General features: G+C 42.3%; 2 protein-coding genes and 1 pseudogene across 8 annotated transcripts in view; 2 read left to right on the forward strand and 1 right to left on the reverse strand.

Annotated features, from left to right (window-relative positions):
- The window catches only part of PTPRO (protein tyrosine phosphatase receptor type O), a 48,724-nt gene extending 42,293 nt beyond the window's left edge, over positions 1–6,431 (forward strand). The window contains exons 14-15 of the mRNA XM_059402669.1: positions 4,029–4,149; positions 5,132–6,431. Of these exons, the coding sequence (XP_059258652.1) occupies positions 4,029–4,133 (105 nt within the window). The 3' untranslated portion in view covers positions 4,134–4,149; positions 5,132–6,431. The remainder of the gene's footprint in view (positions 1–4,028; positions 4,150–5,131) is intronic.
- Positions 1,247–2,109, forward strand: LOC132020121 (heterogeneous nuclear ribonucleoprotein A1-like; annotated as a pseudogene).
- A 13,596-nt stretch (positions 6,432–20,027) lies between the features above and the next one.
- EPS8 (epidermal growth factor receptor pathway substrate 8) overlaps positions 20,028–23,214 on the reverse strand; it is a 180,608-nt gene continuing 177,421 nt past the window's right edge. For all 7 annotated transcript variants that reach the window (XM_059402667.1, XM_059402668.1, XM_059402665.1 and 4 more), the window contains 2 exons: positions 23,054–23,183; positions 20,028–21,303 (listed from right to left, as the gene is read on the reverse strand). In XM_059402667.1, coding sequence (XP_059258650.1) covers positions 21,190–21,303; positions 23,054–23,183 — 244 coding nt within the window. In that variant the 3' untranslated portion in view covers positions 20,028–21,189. The remainder of the gene's footprint in view (positions 21,304–23,053; positions 23,184–23,214) is intronic.

Below are 23,214 nucleotides of genomic sequence, written 5' to 3' on the forward strand. Positions count from 1 at the left end.
TTTTTCTTCGTGACACAAAGTTTGCCCACTATCTAGTTATGATTTGAAAAACAAGGCATGCTCTGGTCTGGCGGTGCCCAGTGCTTGACACACGCCCAGAACCAACGGGGTGATGTGTGATAATGAGAAGAGGTGGTCAGTTCTGGATGGGATACTATCACAAAACAAGGGAATATACTTACTCCAAAGCTTGTTGAAAAATACAGATTAGGCTGAGGTATCAACCTTGAAGTATTAACCTAACCTTTATAAAGTTGTCATACAGAAGACCCTTAACTCCTGTGAATATTGTGACTGACTTTCATGTCAAGGTTATTTCTGATGATATTACTTACAGAGAAGCTCTAGGAAATAAAGAAAAAAGGTAAAGGGTCATGAGGTTACTTTAATTTCATGGCACCAAGACAGCCACGCTCAATATTTTGATGTATTTCACCTCTATCTTTATTCAAGTATGATTTTTATACAATTTCACCTTATATGCTATGTGTACATCTACTAACTTGACACTGTAATTTTCCACTTAACATTTTGCTATCATATCATCCCAAATTGTCCAAAACTCTATAAATCTCACTTTAAAGACTGAATAATTTTTCATATAGAACTGCTGTGTCTTATTTAAGCCATTCTCCTTTTTATAGGACATGAAATTGAATCCTTTCCCACTTCTTTACTATCTGTGTCCACAAGACCATTTACTAGCACGTTAGTAATAATACCTCCACCAACAACAGATAAAAATGGCAGCTTCAACAGACTCAAGCCACCAGGGAGCGTTACCATTTTCCTTTAGCTTTGCTCATGTCATGGACAAGACACAAGTGTTTCAACTTACATTTTTTTATTATGTCCCCATCTTTTGCATATGTTTTAATATTTCCTCAGTTTACTTCAGAAAACTCTTCATAAACACCCTCAGTATTAGGCATGAGGAATAAAAAGATATAGTCCCTCTCTTCCAGGAGTATTTGGTCTCATGGCCGATATATTTTATCAGTCAGATTAAGTGTGTGTGTCACTGAGTCGAGGAATTTTAAACAAAAATAAAGGTATCGAGATACGTTTGTTAGATTATTCCTTTCTGCCTGTGGATGTCCACCAAATAAGCATCATTAAAGTCTCCCTTCCCACCGCCACTGTGTCTAAGTCAGTCTCCTAAGAGCTTGAACAGCGGCGAAAGCTCTTCACCAGAGATCTGAGCTTTCAAACAACTGTTAAGAGGCTGAGGAGCCATTTTTGAGCAATGCGGAATGCTCACAACAGTGTGGTCATGAGAGATCCAAACACCAAGTGCTCCAGAGGCTCTGGGTTAGTGAAGTATGGCCTTGTGGAGGCAGTGGAGGCAGCCACGAAGCAAGGCCACACAAGGGGGTTGGAAGAGATGTGCAACCAGAGAGGGCTGTTTCAAGAGAAGATTCTCAAAGACCTGGTGCCCACTTAATTGTGAAAAAGATTTTTGTTGGTGACATTAAAGAAGACACTGAAGAACGTCATCTAAGGGATTATTTTGAACAGTTTGGAAAGTCAAAGTGATTGAAATCATGACCAACCGAGGCAGTGGCAAAAACAGACTTTGCTTTTGTAACACTTGATGACCATGATCCTGTAGACAAGATCGTCATTCAAAAATCCCACACCGTCAATATCCTCAACTGTGAAGTAAGGAAAGTCCAAGCTATGAAAGAAATGGTTAGTGCTTCATGCATCCAAATAGGACAAAGTGGTTCTGGAAACTTTGACGGTGGTCATGGAGGTGTTTTTTGTGGGAATGACAACTGTGGTCATGAGGAAACCGGGGAGGTTGCTTTGGTGGTAGTCGAGGAGGTGGTGGATATGTGGTGGTGGTGAGGATGGCTATCATGGATTTGATAATGATGGAAGCAATTATGGAGGAAGGAGAAGTTGTCATGATTTTGGCAACTACAACAATCAATCTTCAAAGTTGGGACCCATGGAAGGACTAAATTTTGGAGGCAGCAGCTCTGGCCCCTGTGGTGGTGGAAGCCAATACTTTACCAAAACACGAAACCAGGTGGCTATGGCAGTTCCAGCAGTAGTAATGGCAGTGGCAGAAGGTTTTCACTACCGCCAGAAAACAAGGCTTAGCAGGAGAGGAGAGCCAGAGAAGCTAGAGGTTACAACCCATTTGTGAACTCAGCCAAGCACAGTGGTAGCAGGGCTTCGCTGCTACAAAGAAGACGTGTTTGAGACAATACTCAGGTGCATGAGCAAAAAACTCGAGGACTGGTTCTATGACAAATTGTATAACAGGTCATTTTAGTTTCTGTTCTGTAGAAAGTGTAAATCATTCCAACAACAGGGGGCTTTTTGTTTTTTTTTTAATTTTTAATTTTTTATAAACATATATTTTTATCCCCAGGGGTACAGGTCTGTGAATCACCAGGTTTACACACTTCACAGCATTCACCAAAACACATACCCTCCCCAATGTCCATAATTCCACCCCCTTCTCCCAACCCCCCTCCCCCCAGCAACCCTCAGTTTGTTTTGTGAGATTAAGAGTCACTTATGGTTTGTCTCCCTCCCAATCCCATCTTGTTTCATTGACTCTTCTCCTACCCACTTAAGCCCCCATGTTGCATCACCACTTCCTCATATCAGGGAGATCATATGATAGTTGTCTTTCTCTGCTTGACTTATTTCGCTAAGCATGATACTCTCTAGTTCCATCCATGTTGTCGCAAATGGCAAGATTTCATTTCTTTTGATGGCTGCATAGTATTCCATTGTGTATATATACCACATCTTGATCCATTCATCTGTTGATGGACATCTAGGTTCTTTCCATAGTTTGGCTATTGTGGACATTGCTGCTATAAACATTCGGGTGCACGTGCCCCTTTGGATCACTATGTTTGTATCTTTAGGGTAAATACCCAGTAGTGCAATTGCTGGGTCATAGGGCAGTTCTATTTTCAACAATTTGAAGAACCTCCATGCTGTTTTCCAGAGTGGCTGCACCAGCTTGCATTCCCACCAACAGTGTAGGAGGTTTCCCCTTTCTCCGCATCCTCGCCAGCATCTGTCATTTCCTAACTTGTTGAATTTAGCCATTCTGACTGGTGTGAGGTGATATCTCATTGTGGTTTTGATTTGTATTTCCCTGATGCCGAGTGATATGGAGCACTTTTTCATGTGTCTGTTCGCCATCTGGGTGTCTTCTTTGCAGAAATGTGTGTTCATGTCCTCTGCCCATTTCTTGATTGGATTATTTGTTCTTTGGGTGTTGAGTTTGCTAAGTTCTTTATAGATTCTGGACACTAGTCCTTTATCTGATATGTCGTTTGCAAATATCTTCTCCCATTCTGTCAGTTGTCTTTTGATTTTGTTCACTGTTTCCTTTGCTGTGCAAAAGCTTTTGATCTTGATGAAATCCAACAACAGGTTTTAATTGGACTTTTTTTGGCACCCATGCTATTGATTGCTTAATGTCTGATACTGAATAAATGTTTTTTTTTAAAGGTATCAACATTTTGTCACAATTTTAGAAAATAATTTTCCTTCACAGCTTCTAATTTACCCTTTATATTATTCATTTTACTTTGTTTTGTATACAGTAGTTTGAAATTTTTATTTGTAATTTATTACTTTGCTTTGAAGTTTATAAAGTCCTTCCTAAAAGTAATCAAAGAAAAACTAACCTGTATTCAGCAAACCCCCCCCTTTTTTTAAGGCTTAATTTATTAAACCTTTCCAGAATTCATTTTGGTGTACTATGAGATGATAGACAATTTTTTTTTTCAAAATAGGCCTATGATTTATTGATCGGATAGTCATTGCCTTTATGTTAAGCTGTGATAACCTAAGTTCTATTATTAATCAAAATATTTTTACAGTCGATTCTCTTGGTTTTTCTTGTTGTAAAATTATCTCCTAAATAATGAACATTTTTCCTTTGACATCGGATCAGAATATCTAACCCCACTGAAGCAGGAAAGCAGTATATCTTTGCGTGTGTTCACACAATACCTCACTCTGAACCCTGCTTTGGTCTTTTGCTCCAGGAGCAGTACATTTTCATCCATCAGTGTGTGCAACTAATGTGGACGAAGAAGAAGCAGCAGTTCTGCATCAGCGATGTCATCTATGAGAACGTTAGCAAGTCCTAGTTCAGAATCCAGAGCGGTAAGTTGAGACGAGGCCATCATTGGCGCTCTGTCTTCAAACCACGGGAGGGGACATAACAGAAGACAGCAGTCACCAGCTGTATTGATTCTGACCCCCAAATGTATAGGGAGACGGTACTACTGCGCAGATCTTAGTGCCTCCACGCACCTTGGCTGGGGGGTATGATGGGCTGGAGCTTCGGCAACCCATTAGGATTCAACCTTTCTTCCCTCATCTGGAACCTTCAGCTGTCCTGATACTGGATCTGTGTCTGAGATATCAGGGTGCTGCTGTCCCACTCTATCTTGTGTTATGTGCAAATATTTTATTGATAACGAGGGTCATGCAAGGGGTTACAAAGGACATATGAGCTGGAGTACACATCCCAAAGGAAAAAAAAAATTGACAATTTGTCTCGGAATAGTGGAGTAGAGGAACGCCTTGCTTCCATCCATTATGTGAACACTTACTTGAGAACTTCCTGAAAACATTAGTAACATATTCAATGCCTTGTGCTCAACTTTAAGTAGGAGATCCTATTTTGGAGCTGTTATACTCTTTGCTGAAGGAACAATATGCCAGTTCAAGTCAGTAAACAGTGTGAAATGTATCTGAGTACAATGAGGTGGGTGGGGGGGGGACCAATCCCAGGGTTGGGAGAGGACAGGTGTGCATTGTAGGATTCATATGGAAGGATAAAGGGCATATGGATCAGTGGGTAACAGGATAGGATTAGTATTCTATCTTCATAATGGGTAAAGACTGAGAGACAAATTTGCCAACAAGGGAAAGATATTTAGATCCACAAAAAGGACTTAAAGGGGGAAAGATGCACAGATAAGCCTGTGTCCACATGGGTGATGGGGCTGAGTGTAAAGAGAGCAAACAGTGGAATCAGGAGGAAAATGCTCTACTTCTAGCCCCAGACCTGGAGTATGTGGCTTGTCCCTGCCAGGCTGCTCACTGTCTGTCTGTCTGTCTCTCTCTCTCTCATGTGCAGGAAAGGACATGGTGTGCACCCATCCTCCCTTGCTTCCAGAGTTTTTTAGGGGCCCTCCTGGCCATTTTGCTAAGAAGAGCCCCTACTTTGTCACATGAGGCCAAGGAGATATTCGGTCTCCCTGAAGCACCGGGAAGACTTAGCCTTAAAGAGCCTACAGTGTCTTCACTTCTGGGCATTTAATAATGGACCAAATTCAACGGAACACCACAGAGGTCCAGACGCTCTGCAAAGGGCAGGAAGCACAGCACTTCCAGAGAGTTTCCTTGGCCCTTGGCTGGTTGGGCTGAGTTTTTTTGTTGTTGTTTTTAAGTGCAATAATTTTTGTATGTGTGATTTTATCAGGAAGCTGGATCATTTTCTACCCACACAACCAACCAAGCCCGTAGCCCGAGAGAGAACAGGAATTGTTAGTATCAAATTGTACCTCATTGTTAAAAAGCGGCCTGGCCACACATGAGGAAATGTTGATTCTACTTCAAGGAAACTGAACCAGCGATATCTATCCTCCGGCATTAAGCTGCTGGACCAGGAGCGGGGCGGGTGGAGGGGTGGAGAGAGAGAACGGTTCTACCCATAGATCCACTGCAGATCTTTTCCAAATATGAAAAGCTGTAATTCAGCTTCAGAGTAGAGTAGAAAAAATATTTAAGTCTTAATTGTTCTAGTTCTTGATGGTTTTCTTCCTTATTAACAGTTAAGTGTTGTTTTCCCCTGGGCCCTCTTGAACTAATGTCACTGTCCAGATTCTTTTTTCACCAAACCAGATCTGGTTCGGAGCAGTTTGAAGGACTCTTAAGACTCCACTGCTGTCTGAGCAACCTTGGTGCCTAGAGTTTGCATTCCTTTTTCTGTGGACCTGCATACATGTGAAAGCTATTTCTCTTGAGAACTACATAGGCTGTGAAAACGCACTTTCCTCCCCCCTCCACCGAAGAGCTGGGGGTTTATGACGTTAGGGCAATGAACTGCAAGCATGCTAGGACGATAATTTGGCTACTGTCAAAAAAGTTGGCTGTTGTCTCTATGGACTCCAACGGAAGTTTCTTTTGGTTTTGTTTTCGTTTGGGTTGTCAGTTTCATTTTAACCCGTGTAACTAGTAACATTTTCTTCTTCTGGATTTTGTATAATTACAGTACATGGTTGTGTATTGTGATCTACAGGCTGTCAAGAGGGACACTGACAGCACTGTGAAGCCTGTTACTTTGTGTCACTTCCTTAAAAATAAGAGCTGGTGGTATGAATACACCAAGGAAAGCTTTCAGAGCTGAGAGTAAACAAGCTGATGGCTTCACTGTGGCTGTCCTGCCTTCCCGCGTGCGCTTCCGGAGGCTTTGTTCCCCGCGTATCTGATCACTACCCCTTGCCCTGGCTTCCCTTCACTCCTGATCATCTTCACGGAGCCATGTACCTAGGAGCAGCTTAATAATTTATCAGTGACCTTAGTGGCCGTGAAGGATGCCAAGCGAGCAGCTCCACACCCTACCGGCTCTTGTCACTGAGAAGGCCTGGCCACGGCAGACCTTGGCACGGTGCTTTGCAAGAGCGGGCCAGTGAGCCGCAGGTTCACCTTGCAGGGGGAGCGGCAGAGGACGCCCAGACCCCACGGCTTAACAGCTTGGGCTCCTCGGGTGGGCCTTGTCAGTTCTCCACTCGCCCCCGGGCCTTGTCAGTTCTCCACTCGCAGCCCTTCCTCCCCTTCTCGCCTCCCTGCTCCCACCTCCTGTTCTCACCCCTCCTGTTCCTTTCCCTTCTTGGCCATGCGAGTAATGTATCGCTCCATTCTCAGGGGCTAAAGAAAGGTGGCAAATGGATGTGTGAAATTCTCAGATTTTCACACAAGGACAGGTCCAGAGCTACGGACGTAGGCCACCTCGGATGGAGCCGATAAGATGCGTGGGTAAGCTGGAATTCATTTCGGTTTTGCAGACCGGAATATTACTCCCCCTGAAACTTAAAGCACTTCGTGAATATTTCATGTTTTTCGTGAGCATCCCTTCCGTGTCGGGATCAAATAGTACCAGATCAAATTTCCCAAAAGAGATGTTGAAGTATCCAGGGTTTAGCCTGAAGACTCAGAGCTGAGAGCACAGAAAGTTCCCACAAAAGCACTTTACCAGTCTTTCCTTCAGGGCTCTCCACGGCCGTCCCATTGTTCACAGGGACACGGTTGCTCCTGCAGCTGCAGAATTTATAGCAGAATTTATAGGAAAGCATCCATCTGTCAGAAGGCATGGATTTTCATCCCAACAGATGCCTTGGGACTTCTCCCTCCTGAGTCTCCGTTCACGAACTGTAGAATGCCCTACCATAGCTCCAGATTTTTCATAGATAAAGAGTAAGAGCATCAGTAGGATACTCTGTGCTTTGTAGCTTGTCCTCTCACGTACCCTAAAACCGCTTTAATTAGCTTCATTTCCCCTCCGGTATGCAATGTGAGCATTCAGAGTAGAGGCTCCCAGGGCCTCTGTATTATTAATAAGGGTTTTGTTGCTGCTGTTGCTGTTGTTGTAATCATTTGAGGAGCGCTACAAAAGTTCGGAACATGGGTGCAAGCACATAGAGGTCATGAGAGCCTACATGGTGCGTGGAAAGAGAGAAGACTTTGGAATCACAAAATATTTGACTTTCAGAGTGTGGAGATCCAATCTCTTCACTGTGAAAGTCAATTTCTAAAGTTAATTGAGAAACTACCATGAGGGCCTAATTTATAAGGTTAATATTTAATACCAATCTACCTTTCACTACACATTATTATATGCTTTTATTTAACTTGAAAAGGGAAAAAAAGTGATGGATGAAAACATTTTTTTGGACAGCATTTTTTTTTAAGATTTTATTTATTTATTTGACACAGAGAGATCACAGGTAGGTAGAGAGACTGGCAGAGAGAGAGAAAGAGAGAGAGAGAGAAGAGAGAGGGAAGCAGGCTCCCCGCCGAACAGAGAGCCCGATGCGGGACTCGATCCCAGGACCCTGAGATCATGACCCGAGCTGAAGGCAGCAGCCCAACCCACTGAGCCACCCAGGCGCCCCTGGACAGCATTTTAATTCAAGGCTTATCATTTTCCACTACAAAGTCAACGTGACCCCTCAAATTGAGAGAAGTTAGTAAGATTATTTTAATCTCTTATAAAATCCTTGATCAGATTTTCTAAAGTCTTTTTCTAAAAGCTGTCCCTCCTACCCCCACCCCCTGCTCCCTTCACCGCCCCAAAAGGTGATACATCTCTCAAAGAAGGCTGTGGTGTCAACACAGAAGGCAGGGTCTAGAGACATTGGATCTGAATTTTTTGCAGACCATATGATAGCTGCTTGCTAGAGGATTGGCCCTGAGCCAAGGAGTTAAAGTTACTGAATCCAATCTGTAAGAGCCAAAATCCTCCCTGCTTTCTAGCAAGGAGGCCTTCCTTTCCACCTCAGGAAATGTCTGATGTAATGTGCTTCAAATAAGCTGGCTCGCTTCCTGGCCCACAGCTTTCTAGCCGGGTGCTTGGCACAGACTCAGAGTCCAGAGGCCATGCCCGGGACTAAATATAACATCTCCTTTGGCCAAAGGGGTTATAAAGCAACAAAACCACAACACATGCAAACTTCTACCCCTCGTTTTTCACAGCCCCATTTTGGATGCATTTGGAAAAACAAAACAAAACTTGAGCTATGACATCTCTCGATGCCTGGCCTTTCAGAAAACTGAAGTTTTGGTTTTGGTTTTAGCCAATGTTGATGGCCAGGCCTGATCCTGGTGGGTTACTCGATGAAAGATGGAGTGTGATGTGTGGCACTAGGAGATGGATCATGACATGAAATTTAGAAACTGAAGGCTGTCCAGAACCATTAGTGATGTGGAAAACAGCAGGTCAAAGTTCCAAGACTCGAGAGAAGGGGGCCATGAAGCCCGGAGTAAAGGAAGAATCCTTTGTTTATTCAGACATTAATTCAACAAATGTTTGTTGATCGAATCCTGTTGAACAAATCAACCACTGACCAGTGAAAAATTTCTTGACGACTTGGGATATACTGGGCACCATGAGAAACACAAGCGGGGCCATATGGTTACTCTCAAAAATGTGCCATGAAATTGTTTGGTTGTTGTTGGAAGGACCAAGAAAACAGTAGTCAAGTCTTTTTCACTGTGTTTCACTTAAAATCTCAAAATGTTGTCGGAGTATTTTCCGCAGTGCCTACCAGTCAAGATAATGGCGTTGGGCTTCCTTTCCCCTGTGGCTTGTAAAACAGCCACATTAGCTTTCTCATTGTTCTTGTGGCTCCTCCGTCACCACAGATGCTGACAAGGTCCCTGTCCCTTGAGGAGAATCACCAAACTAGCCTCCTCTCCTCCTCAAAACAGGATTCTCCTCAACCATATATAGCCCTGGTAGGTGGCGAGTTCTTTTGTACTGAGCCTTCTGGCATGCAGAATTGCCCCCTCACCAGGCACTCCATCCCTTTGTTGGTCAGAAAGCATTTCCTTCTCTGTTTACACATAGAACCATCCTATTGCCAACATTAAGAATGTCTGCGTCTATACCTCTCATGGTTACAGGCTTGAAGCCCAAATCGTGTCCCCATTTTGGTAAAGGGGCAGGTGCTGTGTAGGCACATTCCCGCTCCGAGCTGCTCTGAACAGAGGCCGAATTTCAAAATTTCCAAAGAGGCCAAATTTGAGAAACAGTCAACTTCTAACCCTCTCAAAAAATCATTTATTTACTCAACATCCCCTGTGAGACACTGGGGCTATGAAGATGGATGAGACTAGGTTCCTGCTTCGAGGAAGTTCTGTTCTATTAGAGGAAGTTAGAAGTGAAACTAAAGGCAACAAAGTGTTACAGGCGCTGTGATAGGAAAACATAAAGCACTCAACCTGGACCCAAGAGCGGGACAGGTGACTTTTTTCTACAAGGGTCAAAAAAGGCTACTCTGCCAAATAAAAGAGTTAAAGACTGCAGAGCCCCCATTAAGACAGACTCATGATGTACACTCATGCCTATACTCAGCAAGCGTTCATAAGACCCACTGTATCTGTCACCAGGGCCCATACGGGCAACTTAACCCCCAACTTAGATGGAGGTTAGCACTAACTGACTTTTCTTTCTAGCTGACTCCAAAGTGACCATTTCTTTCCAACCCTGCACAGACACCTCTAGCTCAGGTGTTATTCAGCAGAATCCAGTGGATTTACTGTTATGGCTGATGAAACAGAGTACATCAGGCCTGCATTTTCCAGCTGTTTACAGTTCCTGCTGTCCAAGGGAACACAGGCAAAAATGGTCAGCTCTACCCCCTGGCCTGCGGCCCCTGAAAATCACCCAGGAGCAACCTTCCATCTCTGCCTCTCTGTCTGCCTGCCTGTCTCTCTCTCTCGGAATCACTACCCAGAGCAGGAGTACCTGCCTACAGGCCCATGATGGGACCAAGGAACACATTTCCATTATGCGCTCACAGTGATGCTGGTAGGGCCAGCCTGGGCAGTCAAGCTGCTCTGCACAAATACGGCAGCACGAGGATATACTTTATGACCGTGTGTGGCCTCTGTTACCATGGGAGATTTCCAGAGCAGTGCTGTGTACTTCCCAATAAAATTCCCAGAAGGCAGGTGAAAAATGAAACAGAACAGAACAAGGTTACCCCACAATGCAAACAAGTGCTCAGGAAAAGGCCATAGGAGCAATGATGGTTCTTTTCATAAACTTCTCTATGGACATATATGCATTCTTCTCCAGAAGTGGTTTTCCCTTGCGTTAGAGCTCTCCTTCTCTTTGTTATTCCTTTTAAAACCCTATCGTAAGAAGACCATTACTTGGGAAACTCACTTGAATTCTTTAGCCCTATGTGGAGCTGTTGGCTCTGAATCAAAGTCCTGGATTCCTACAAACAATAGGGCCCACTGTGGTTTCACCTCAATAAAAGCCCAAACGTACAGGAGGCCGTGAGGCTTGGCAAGTCTGTTGATATTTAGTAATCCTTCGCTATGTGTCTGTTACAGTAAGTTTCAGAGCAGTGGCTAGGAGTTCAAAGCCAGCGGACACAAAATATTTGTGTTCACTTCTAAGAACACCAAAAAGTCCAAGGGTTTTAAACTAGGAAAAGTTCACTGGAAACACTACTGCTTTTACAGTTACAAAACAGAATGGTCTTAGAAGGGTTCCTTTATGTCCAAAGCCAAACCAGATTATATCCTCCCTTGACCCGTGAGGGAGCTTGGGAAGCAGGTCAGCCGAGGGGCCAGCAGTATAGCAGAGCAGGGCTGTTCAGAACAAGAGACAATGGATGGAGAGAGACTTGAGCTGAGACTCTGGCTGTCTGTAACTCAGTTGTTTCATCTGTGAAATGGACATGGTGATGGTGGCTTTATGGTGCACAGGGCTTCAAGATACAATAACATGTAGTGGGACCAAAAGCAATACCTGGAAAAACACGGCATACTGCTTGGCTCCTGAGACAAGCCAACAGCCCACTGTCCCCAAGGGCCATTCCCCCAAGGGGAATTCTTGAATAAATTTGATCAGAGAAGTTGGTCTCTAAATTGGGGTGGGTCAGTTTCCCCAGGGTGACAAGTGAACCCCCACCCCCACTACACCTGGTCACACAGCTCAGCATACAAAGGAGGTGCAGCCTGTGACGCAGTGCAGACTCTTGTTTCACAGGGATGGGGTCTCCAAGCAGGGACCTACCCTCCAGATCAGAGTCCTGGACTGTCCGTGCCTGCCCTTCTGCTCTGATTCTCTATTGCCAAGTGCTTGTGCCTAAGTGGGAGTAAGAAGAGCTCCCTCTATCGTGTTGTATTGAGGATTCAATGCAAAGCCTTTGCTTTGAAGCCTCGTAGTTTTAGGAGGCAGAGGGACATCGCTGAACAAGGAGGGACTTGGGAGTTAGGGCAGCCTGTGCTTGGACATGCTGTAGCAGGGAGCCCTAGAGATGGGACTGCCCATCTCTAAGCTGAAGTGTCCCCACAAAAGCAAAGTAATACCAACCATGTGGAGTTGTGTTTGCGTAAAGGACCAGCTGGGGCCTAACAGAGCTGGCACGGAATAAAGGTTGTCCAATTCCCCAAGTCCCTCGGCACGTCCAGATGGCCAAACCTGCCACTAGTTTCAGCACCGCGACATCTCCCCAGTGCACATGTGTAGGTGATTCCATGATGCCCTGTGGGCACACTTTCCACGTGATGCCCTCCCTGAGGCCTGCTCCCTAGACTCACGGGAACAACCCTCTGGGCTCAGTGTTGCTCAACTTGGAGCCAGCAAGTCTGTAAGACTGGCTTCTTCCCCATCTGCACACTCGCCTCTGCGTGCCACTGGGCTGTAGGAGACTCACTTTGACAATTGCTACAAGAGGCAGGCGAGAAGCATCCAAGCCATTCCAGATAGCTGTTTTAATTTGCATTTTGTAAATCCATTGTGCTGTCCCCAGGGCACAGACTAACAATAGTTCCCTTCCTCCTTTTTTTTTTTCCTATTGCTGCAAGACAAACAAATGAATTACCTAAATGTCTAAATTCTGCCCTATGATTAGGTTGGTTGTACAAAGGAGGTAATAAACTAACTTCCCTGTGCTGTTTTCCTAATGTAAAATGTGTCTTGCCTCACTAGCTGCAGAATCGTGGGCTGCTACAAGCTACTCATGCTCTAGACCTCCTCGCCTTGCAAAGGGCTGTATTTTGTAAGCTAGGCAACAGATCATGGCAGTCGTCTTAGCCTGTGGCACACTGATTCTGTCACTTTCATCTCTTCCCTGGTGCAAATCACACTGTTTTACCACATGACTCCCAGGAGCTGAAGAAGACCCTGCCGTTGTTCTGTTTACTGCATAAAGCACACCACAGATTAACTTGCGGAAAGTATGTATCTCTTCCTGGCTCTGCTCAGGCTGTCACAGGGAAAAACTGGGACCAAAATCAACTAATATTTGTCAATTTATTGGCATCTTTTATAATTTCTACTTCAAAGCATAATATGAGCCTAAGAGGGGGCGCCTGAGTGGTTCAGTCGGTTAAGCCTTCGGCTCAGGTCAGAATCCCAAGACATCAGGCTCCCGGCCCAGCTGGATGTCTGCTTCTCACACTCTCTCTGTCTGTCTCTCTCTCTCCCCCTCTCCATCACTCATTCTCTCTCAAATAAACAAATAAAATCTTAAAAAAACAAACAAACTAAGAAAGGATGTCCAAAGGCTATTTTCCTGTCTAAATAAAGTGCTGTTTTGGAGGGGAAGTCAGCCACCTGAAATTTCCCAAAGATGTAAATGACTGCTGAGACCAAGTCTAGTTGTGGCCATGGGATGATCAGCTTCCAATCCCCCTTCAAGTTCACCTGCAAGGGTCTTTGCAGGGGAGGTAATCTATGGGATCTGGGCCAGTGATTTCCAAAGGAGGCTGCAAATCTCCTCTCTGCAGCTTCGGTGAGAGAAACTCTGATTTTATGTTTGATACGGTGGTACACTACATAAAATTTCAGGTTTTGAAAAGATGCTTCATATGCTTAAATTTTTTTGTATACTGACCTATGGTATCTGAGTAAAGATTTGCAGGCTCTACATAAGTCTAAGAGAGTTGAATCCAAATTTAGCTTTTCTACATATTGTGTGACTTTGTACATGCTACTTAACTCATGTATGAGTCTCAATTTTCCCATCTGTAAAGTGGGGTTAAATGTGAAAGATCTTAGAATACTGAGTTCAGTTCTTTCAGTTCTTTTTCCCCTTCCTTTAGGCTAGATAGGAGGCAGAAAAGAAAGCCTTAGCATATGATATCAGCTTAAAGTAAAAAACTTTAAAGCAGGACCAGGTACAGATAGTAATTTCTCATCATGTGAATATATTATTCCTTGTTTTCCCATTAACTGAAAGAGACTGTGTTCATTTGGGGGGGATGATAGGAGTAACTAAAGTAGGACAAATTATGTTTTACTCCACAGCCAGGCTTCAGGGATAAGAAAAGAAGCAGGAATTTGGGCCAAGAGCCTGGGACTACAACTCAGGAAGGAAAGAGCCCATGAGACCAGCCTGGACCAGGACCATCTGGGCCCGGCAGGAGCCCTGACTCATTGCCCACCCGGTCCCCACACCAAAGCAAAGGCGGTATGCCTTCAGGAAAACCTTCAGGAGGCTCTTCAGGAAACACCTCAGCTATTAAAATATCCCCTTTGATACAGAAATCCAGATTTAGGACTTTAGTCCTCTCAGAGCAATTGATGGCCATATCTTTGATGGCCATATCTTTCCCCAGTTCAGATTAGACACTACCCAATGTAGTTTTTAGTAATTCCTTTTAGCTTATCAGATTTTTACTAGCGGCTTATTTTATCACCTTTCTTTTATAAATTTGATGAGGTAAACCCAAATATTTGGATACTGGAAGATACTCTTTGCCTGGTAACTATGCTCCTTCTCCACCAAAACCCTGAGAGCTTCCCACAACACTGAGTTCCGAACACCAGCTGCTTCAGCCTCTTTCCTGTCCTCTACTCCGAGAACAGAAAGGAACAAAGGGGCCAGGAAAGGAGATTTTGGGAGTAGATCCTGTAGAGGCCTGTAGCCAAGAGGAGGAAACAAGATGGTGGAGAGAGAATGGGTGAAGAGGGGAAAGATATGAGCCTAGACTGCCATTTCTGTCTGGGACCCAGGACTTGCTGGAAATACTACCTTTCTATGGGTGTTGCCTATAACAACTGCAGCTTTTTGTTTTTTAAATTTTGTTTTGTTTTAAATAACGAAAAGAAGTCCCCAGAGAAGGAGGGTAGAATGGTATCTGCCTGCCCCTCCCACATTATTCCTAGGGGCCCCTTACATAACTCTACCAAGATCTCTGACTACACTAACTCAGAAGCATGTCCTTTGGGAAAAACTTAATGTCACAGCAGAAAATCACAGCCTCTAGGAACCCCCCCCAACTGCTGGTTTTAGGGTGTACATTAGCCCCCAGGAGATCAGTAAGACTAGCTCCTGGGATAAATAATGCAAGCTGCACAGTCCTTTTGATTTTATGTTTCCTGAGGCCAGAGTCTGCATCTAGGGTTCTCCTCCATATATAATTTTTTAAGTAGACAATACATGTTTATTGAATGAACAGTGTCTTCTCCTGCTTAGAAACAATCAGTCTCTATAGAAACACCTTTGTTGAGTCTGGACTTTCTAATCCTATACCAGTCTTTAGTGTAGGCATTGAGCTGAAAGTGAGCACACCCAGCCCCAGAGAGATCTCTACATAACCCCTAGGGCAGCCTCCATAAATCTATTTTTAGAAAACAAATGAATCTCAATTTTCTATATATTTTCTTAGAGAAAAATACGAAAGAAAGAGTTTTAAGTAACTAGGATATCTCTCTCATTTATTTCCTGTGACTCAGTGCCTATTAAGTAGAAGAGAGATAAAGAGAAAATTTACGGCTCACCTTTTATAAGCAGTACAAGTACAATCATTGTATAAGTACAATCATTGGGACAAGAAAACTCACTGGCTCTTCAGGGATAATTCCCCAACTGCAGTATAGCAAGGTAGCTCCAAGCAGAGCTCGTTAGTCCTACCAAAATGAGGAGGCAAAGACCAGAGTCAGGGCACTAGAAGTGGCTAGAATTTCTAAAGAAGAGCACCAGAGAGTAGGCACCGGTTTGCACAGGACAACGTCACCCAGTGTGTAGCTGAGAGTGGCCGCTACAAGGTTGGGAGTCCAGGAAAGCAACCAGAAGTAGCAATGTTGGAGGACACGAGAGGTCCAGCCCAGTAAAAGTGAAGAGACCTGTTTAACAACTTCTAATACTTTGGGAATCCATCTGAGATAAAAAAAAATAACCTGGAAATTCAACCCCAAAAGAAAATCCCTTAGAAGTAAGGACTCCACAGTAAAAACTACTCTTGACAGATGCAGACAAAGCCGAAAATTAAGCCCTGGCCAGATATGCAGAAGACAGAGTTTTTAGATAAAGTCCCATCAAGTCAGAAGACCTTGTGAAGCAACTCGAGCCATCATGACCATTCTAGCAAAGTATAAAACCAAAGCCATACAAAGTCAAAGTCATCAGCCAGTGCAGAACTGCTTGGTAGGAACAAGAATAAATATTCTTCAAAGACAGAAAACACATTCTAGAGTATCAGAGACATCTCTACAATGCCAAGTATATAATAAAAAATTACTACACATGCAAAGAAAGAGCAAACTAGAACTCACAGGGTGGGGAGGGAGAAAAAAAGCAATCAATAGAAACTGAGCTTGAGATGGCCCCAATGTTAGATTATAAAGCAAGTTTTACGTGTTATAGTAATAAAACAAGTATTTTAATGAGTGAATAGTCTTGGCAGAGAAATGAAAGCTAAATAAAAGTATGAAATGTAAATCCTAGAATAAAATACAATAACTGAAAAAAAATTTTGTTGTATTAACAGCGTATTGCAAAAAAGATCACAAGGGTAGGGGTAGGAGAGCCAGTGAATATATACCTGAATATATAATAACAAATTTCCCAATCTAAAGAATGGGAAAATTTTGTTTAAAATTAAGAGATTCTGAGATCTTTGGGATGATATCAAGTGGTCTACCCTACATATAATAGGAGGCCAAGGAGAAGAAGAGAAAGGAGAAAAAGGTATTAGGAGGAATATGGGCTTCAGTAATGGGAAACCAGGACTCAATCATTAAATCCCACACAGGATAAATACCAAGAAAACTACATCTATCAGCTTTATAATCAAGCTGCTGAAAATGAAAGACACTGGAAAAAAAAACTCTTGAAAACAGTCAGAAGGAAAAGCAAGAATGATGACTGACTGACTGATCAGAAGCCAAAAGTCAGTGGAATAACACTTTTAAAGCTCTAGAATAAAAACTGGCAACCTAGATTTCTGTATTCCGTGAAATGTGTAATTTAAAAAGCAAGGTGATGCCAAGTTTGGGCCCAGATGGACTCAGAGAACCTGGATTTAAACCTGAGACAATTAAAAAACAAATGTATGAAATTCATGAAAGAACAGTTTCAAAATATTAGACACTGGGCACTGAATGACCGTGATCATTTAAAGAGGAAAATCAAATGAAAAATTCCTCTAATTGCTCAGCTTTCTGCCTAGAGATTGCGTCCAACCTGCAGTGCAGGGAGGGAGAGCCCACGTGGAGTTAAGCAGACCCTCTGAGTTGAAAACACAAAGCTTACAGTATAGCAAGGACCAAGGGGCTAAAGTTCACAGCACAGAGGAACGACAGGAGAAAGCTGCAGGGAGAGCTCTGGAGATCTTTGTAGGCTCCCCAGAGTCTTATGTTGAGTGTGTATCTGAACAAGTGTATGAGAAAATGGCCCAAGGCTAAAGAAAGAAAGCCCTAAAGGCTTGGAGGAACAACTGTCAGAGATCACACAGAACCAGGAATAGTTCTTATTACCATCAGCTAGCGCAGAAAACATCCTAATTCATGGAACAGTACTCAAAATGGTTGTGTCTCAATAGTGAGATAAAATTAGGTTTAATGCAAATGCTATTCAAGTTCCACTAATAGAGACAAGGTCAGAAAGAATCAGACTCCTCTCAAGTAACTTAACAGCATCCCCTAACAGAGCACGAGATATTTATAAGAATACAAAAGTATTCAACAAGGTAAAACTTACAATGTCTTTCATCCAATTAAAAACCCCTAGGCATACAAAGAAGCAAAAAAACAAGACCCATAATACAGAAAAAATAAAAATAAAAAATAACCTACTCATTATCAAGATGATAAAATTCATAAACAAGAATATTAAGACATCATTTTAACTGTTTTCTCTGATTGATAAAGAATTATTGAACAAATTGAGACATGGAAGGTTTTTAAGGTATCAAATCAAACTTTTAGAGATGAAAACTCTAACGTCTGAGATGAAAGAGACTAAAAGCAGACTAGAAATTCTAGAAGACAAGAGTAGTGAACCTGAAGACAGCAACAGAAACCACCCAGAATGAAACACAGAGAAAGAGGACTGGGCGAAGAATTAACAGAGCATTAATGAACTTGGGGAAAATTTAGATGGCCTAGTACACATGCAATTGGACACTTTCAATGGTAGAAAGGCAGGGAGGACCAAAAGAGGTAATAATTGCTCAACATTTTGCCTAGTTTAATAAAAACTGTAATCCCATAATCCCAAGAAACAAGAAGAAAATTACACAAAGGTTATGCCATCATCAGAGAAGAGCTTACTTACACTTCACTTACACCAGTAAGCTTCACTTACACCAGTGAAGAGCTCTCAACTTTGGCAGCAGCAATTATTTGAGTAGCAAGTGATTCTAGTTTCTAGTTTCCAGCCCCCCTACATTTTCAGAACCAGCAACAGGACACCCTCTCAGAGATACTAGCATCAACGGTCCAGAATCCTCTCCTCAAAGCTTTCTGTTCCCGCTCCTCAGGGCATCTCTCCTTTGTGCTCCTGAGACACCAGCACCAACACCAGCACTTCCCCCAGGGTTCTGGGTCCAAGCTTTCTAGGGTCCTTCCCCCCAGGCTTTTAACACGCTGATAAACCCAAACCATCCCTTTGCTCCCCTAGCCCGAGAGAAGGAGGCTGCTTCCTATCCTGACTACCTCTCTGATATCTCAGCATTTTTGTTTTGTTTTGTTTTTTGCCTTTTTAACCAAGTCTATTAAATGCCATTTAAATAACAGAGAAGGATGATTACCTCTTGTTAGGCCAAAGTATGAAGTTTTAAAGAGGACTGTATGGAATCTCAAAGACGCGTAGAAAAGTTAAAGTATACAGACTAGCCAGAATTAAAATGGGTTGGTTACTGAGCTTTTTCAAATCCATCCTTCTATTCTCAGCTTTGTGATCTGGAGCTTCGTCAGGTGTGTTCCCAACAGATTCTGCCCAAAGAGTATGCTGTGGGGAGATGGGAAGCTAGAGGGGAACAAGGCACCTGCTCCCTTCGGTCATACTTCCGGCTCGTATTATCATCACCCGAATAATAGTTCTTCACTCCATAAGTAGCAGCTGACCCCCAGTAGGCTCCAGTTACCAGTTTGTGTTTTCCGGCCCTCCCCAGAGCAGCCTCCTCACGACCTCACAGAAGTCTGAAAACCAGCTGGCTGGCATGGTCTCCTGAGGTCTGTCTGTATCCTTCGCTGAATTCCTGAGGTCACAGTACTAGGAAGGCCATGCCTCCTTCTCAGAGGTTTCTTTACCAGCTCTGGGGTCTTTCTTCTACAGGTACCAGGGACCAAACTCCCCAGATGTCTGGATCCGAACTCCGCAGTACCTCTCCCTCGAGATTCTAAATTCTGAGAATCCCATCTCTTCCCTTTGTCCCCACAGCCCTGAAGGAAGCAATTGCTTTCTGTCATCGCCACCACTGTGCTATTTTCCATTGGAATTTCATAGCATAATGACATCTTTATAAATTACATCAATTCTTTTAATATCATATATGTCACATTTCATTCAGGCTATTTTAACTCTTCTATTTTCTCGAGTCTTATCCCTACATTTTCAGAGACTTTCAGTAAAGGCTAAGTTATAAATGCGTGTCAAGTGCTTAGGGCATGGAAAAGATCTAGAATGACCTTCATCATTCTCGTGTTTGTTTCACTTTGTCCGAGGGGCATCGTTTTAGGGAAGATTAGCAATTCCCTATCTCTCATAATTTGGGGGGGAATGAGACCCTAGGAGGTCGTTTCCTTGTCTATAAAATATAGCTCACACAGTTACTATAGATACCTAAGGAAGCATTTCTGTGGAAGCACTTAGTAATCCTAAGTGCTGTCATACATTTGTTTTTACCCTGAGACCAGCTCTTACTAGATGCTGAACAGTACTAGAAATCAGTTAAAAAAAATAAATAAAAAATAAACAGTGGGCCTCTGTTTTTCCCCATTCCGCACAACCCTGGTCCATAGTCTACATACCAAAACATCTCTTTTGCCAATAAGACAGAAGCCATTTATTACCATACAGCAAATACTGTTTATTGCAGACTTTCCAGCTGACTCATGTGAAAAAGGCACTATGAAAATTAATGAATCTAGATAATCTCTCTAAATGGATTTATGTTAAAATATACAACATTCTTACATAACATCTGTTTTATATATGTGAAATAATATAACATTTAATGACAAAAATTGTGTTTCCAAAAATAACATTTGTTGAAGGTTAAGTATCTTTCTTTTCTCTATCTAGAATCTTTCACAGGATTAAAATATGTGTAAATTAAGTGTTTCTTATTACCAGAAAAACTTGACACAGATAAACACATGAAGTGGCCCCAATATCCATTTAACTACTCTTATCAATATTCAGAACTGAGGCCTTCATTAAGGAAAACACTGTAACGCACACCAATGCGGGCTACCTTCTGGGACGCATTTTGACTGCATCTGACCTCTCTTCCACTTGTGCTTTCTCATATATAAGAACACAGTATAGATAATAAGCGGAACATAAACTAAATCAAAATACAGGCCATACAAGGAATTGTGATCAACAGAGCCATGACAAGTGACTTGTCTTGGAAATGCTCCATAAATCTGTATTTGCATGTCCAAGGCCTTGTTGTATTCTACAGTTCATTAAATGTTTTGATTTAAAAAACAAAAACAAAAACAAAAACGGTTGGCATGAAGAACTTTAAATAAATCTAAATATTCTATCATTGAGTATGTCAAAGAAGAGACCTCAGTAAGCAGAGGCTACTCTAAAGTAAGCTATGCTCTGAATGACAGACACCAGGGTCATGGGGAAAACTTAAATTATTTAGATTTTAAATCACGGGAAATACCTTTGTTTTGCTGCAGTAAATAAATTCACCACTGTCAGAAGGTGCCTGCTTACATACTGTGATAGGGGTTGAAATAATTAATCCAATAAAAGAACCCTCACCTTGGTAAAGCAGGCAAAAATCTTCCCCGAGGGCAAAACATCTATTTAAATTATTCAGTTTTAATAAAAATAATGGGCCTCTGCTTACTTTATGTTTGCATTGTTTCTTTATGGCCATAACTTAGGGATTCCGAGAAATAAGAATCTGACATTCCCTTCATGGCTTCTTAAAACAAAGCACATTGGAATAATGCCACAGATTTAAATGGAGTTTAAAGACAAATTAGTGACTGCTCCCCTCATCAAAAGACTCCACTCCTGAATCACTGGCCGCGGCACTGATTTTCTCCTGCCGTCTTCGCATGATCTCTTGCAACTCGGAGCTGCCACTATTATCCTGAAAAATAGACATGGTTCAGACAAGACGGTTATGGGATTGTGCAGGTTGAGGGTCATGTGATGAAATGGGTCAGGATAAGAGTCCTTTGTTTTTCTCCAACTATCTCTTGGGGAGAAGAAGGCTGCCCTTCCTATAAAGTGATGCTTCTGGACTTCACTAATACATCACAGTAATCGCTTTTCATTTATGAATTGTGTCTTAAGGCAATTCATTCACCATGCCTTTCACCGGCCATGATAAAAATAAATCAATAATGTATATGGAATGCTCCAGATTTCCTGGGAGAAATATGATATGTGTACAATAAGCATAATATGATGGCAAGTTATCAAAGAACCTTCTGAAGTTGAGCAAGATACTCATCTACCCTTAGGGGATTCTAAATTAAGCTCAAAGACGGCTCAGGGTACAGCAAGCTCCTTCCAGAATACAGGAAGGCTCTGACCCTCTGACCTCATGTTAGCTTTTCTCCTTGCCACACTCTACCTACTAAGCCCGTGCACCCTGATTATTCTGCTCTCATCGGTGGAAGTTTCTGGCAAGCCAGATGAGTCATCTAAAAGATGGACTAGATGCAAGAGAAGGGTGTGGTGGGAGGGCAGTTGAGGAAGATAAAGAACCCTGGTTCATATCCAGAGCAAATGAAGGAAGAGACCAAGAGGAAGTGGGAGCTGAGGGCAAATTATATGCAATCTGACACAAAGGAATTCAGGAGCTTTGGAACTTTCTCTCATACCCTTGAGAAGGAAATTTATATACTCTCAATAAAGTTAAAATGTATAATGGTTTAAAAAAAAAACTGTCTTAGAAAAGATACAATCCTTACTCATATTCAGTATATGGAAAGCCTGATCCAGACACGCCCAAGATCCACCTAATATAGAACTCCCAAGATCAATGTTATAGGACAAATTTCCAAGGAAATAAACTTTCTTCTGACAGTGGTTACAAGGTTGCATGCATGAAGCTATTTCACTGTGAGTTATTTCACTGTTGAATTTAGAGGATATACTGGCTAGGGGAAATTACGTATCAATTTTACACCAAAGCCAATATTCTTTCAGTTGAGTGGAAGTATCATGAAAGCTATTAAGAGCTATGAGATATAACAGTGAAACTACTATCCTTACAGAGCCCATTTTAAGAAGAGTAGGAGGAGGAAGCTTAAGGATATTCCATCTAGAAAACATTTCCTCTCCTCCTCTCCCACCGACAATTATGACTAAATATTTATTCTTCAGCACTCTCTTTTCAATGAATATTACCTAATATTTTCTCTCTGATTATTTAGATATATAACAAGACCTAAGACCCACAGCCAGGGTTTTAAGACCTTATAGCCACTGGCCTACAAGAATCTCCAAACTAAATATTAAGAACAGGCAAAAATTCTGACCTCTTAAGGCATTTACTTATTCAGAAGTGAATGTCCATTACTGTGTCAAAATTTAAATTTCTACAGAAGTAGTTAATGCATATAAAATGAGAACATTAGGCTTTTCATTAAATGCCCAAAAGCATATGCTCCAAGCTTCATGTTACAGGAACATTTATGATAAATTAATCTACTGCAAATGGTCATGGATGGTCTCCTGTGATCAATTACAAAAGTGGAGTCAAATTTAATTCAGCTCTGTATGAAAGGGAAATTGACAACTATGGACATAAACAGCTGATTTCAGAGCTTTCAATTTGCAGTGCACACTCTTAATTAATGCAAACACCAACTTAGGTTGACAAGTCATACCTCTAATGCAGCTTTTTGTACAGTGATTTGGCTAAAGACTCTGGACCCTTCAGGGCAGACTGTCCTCAATTCCTCTTTGTTGAGAGAGAAAAGTTGTGCACCGTTTAATACTCCAAGACTATTGACAGTCCTGAAAAGCACAGGAGAAAGAAAGAGAAATA

This window comes from Mustela nigripes, chromosome 6 (genome assembly GCF_022355385.1).
Source record: "Mustela nigripes isolate SB6536 chromosome 6, MUSNIG.SB6536, whole genome shotgun sequence".
In the NCBI taxonomy this organism is placed as follows: domain Eukaryota; kingdom Metazoa; phylum Chordata; class Mammalia; order Carnivora; family Mustelidae; genus Mustela; species Mustela nigripes.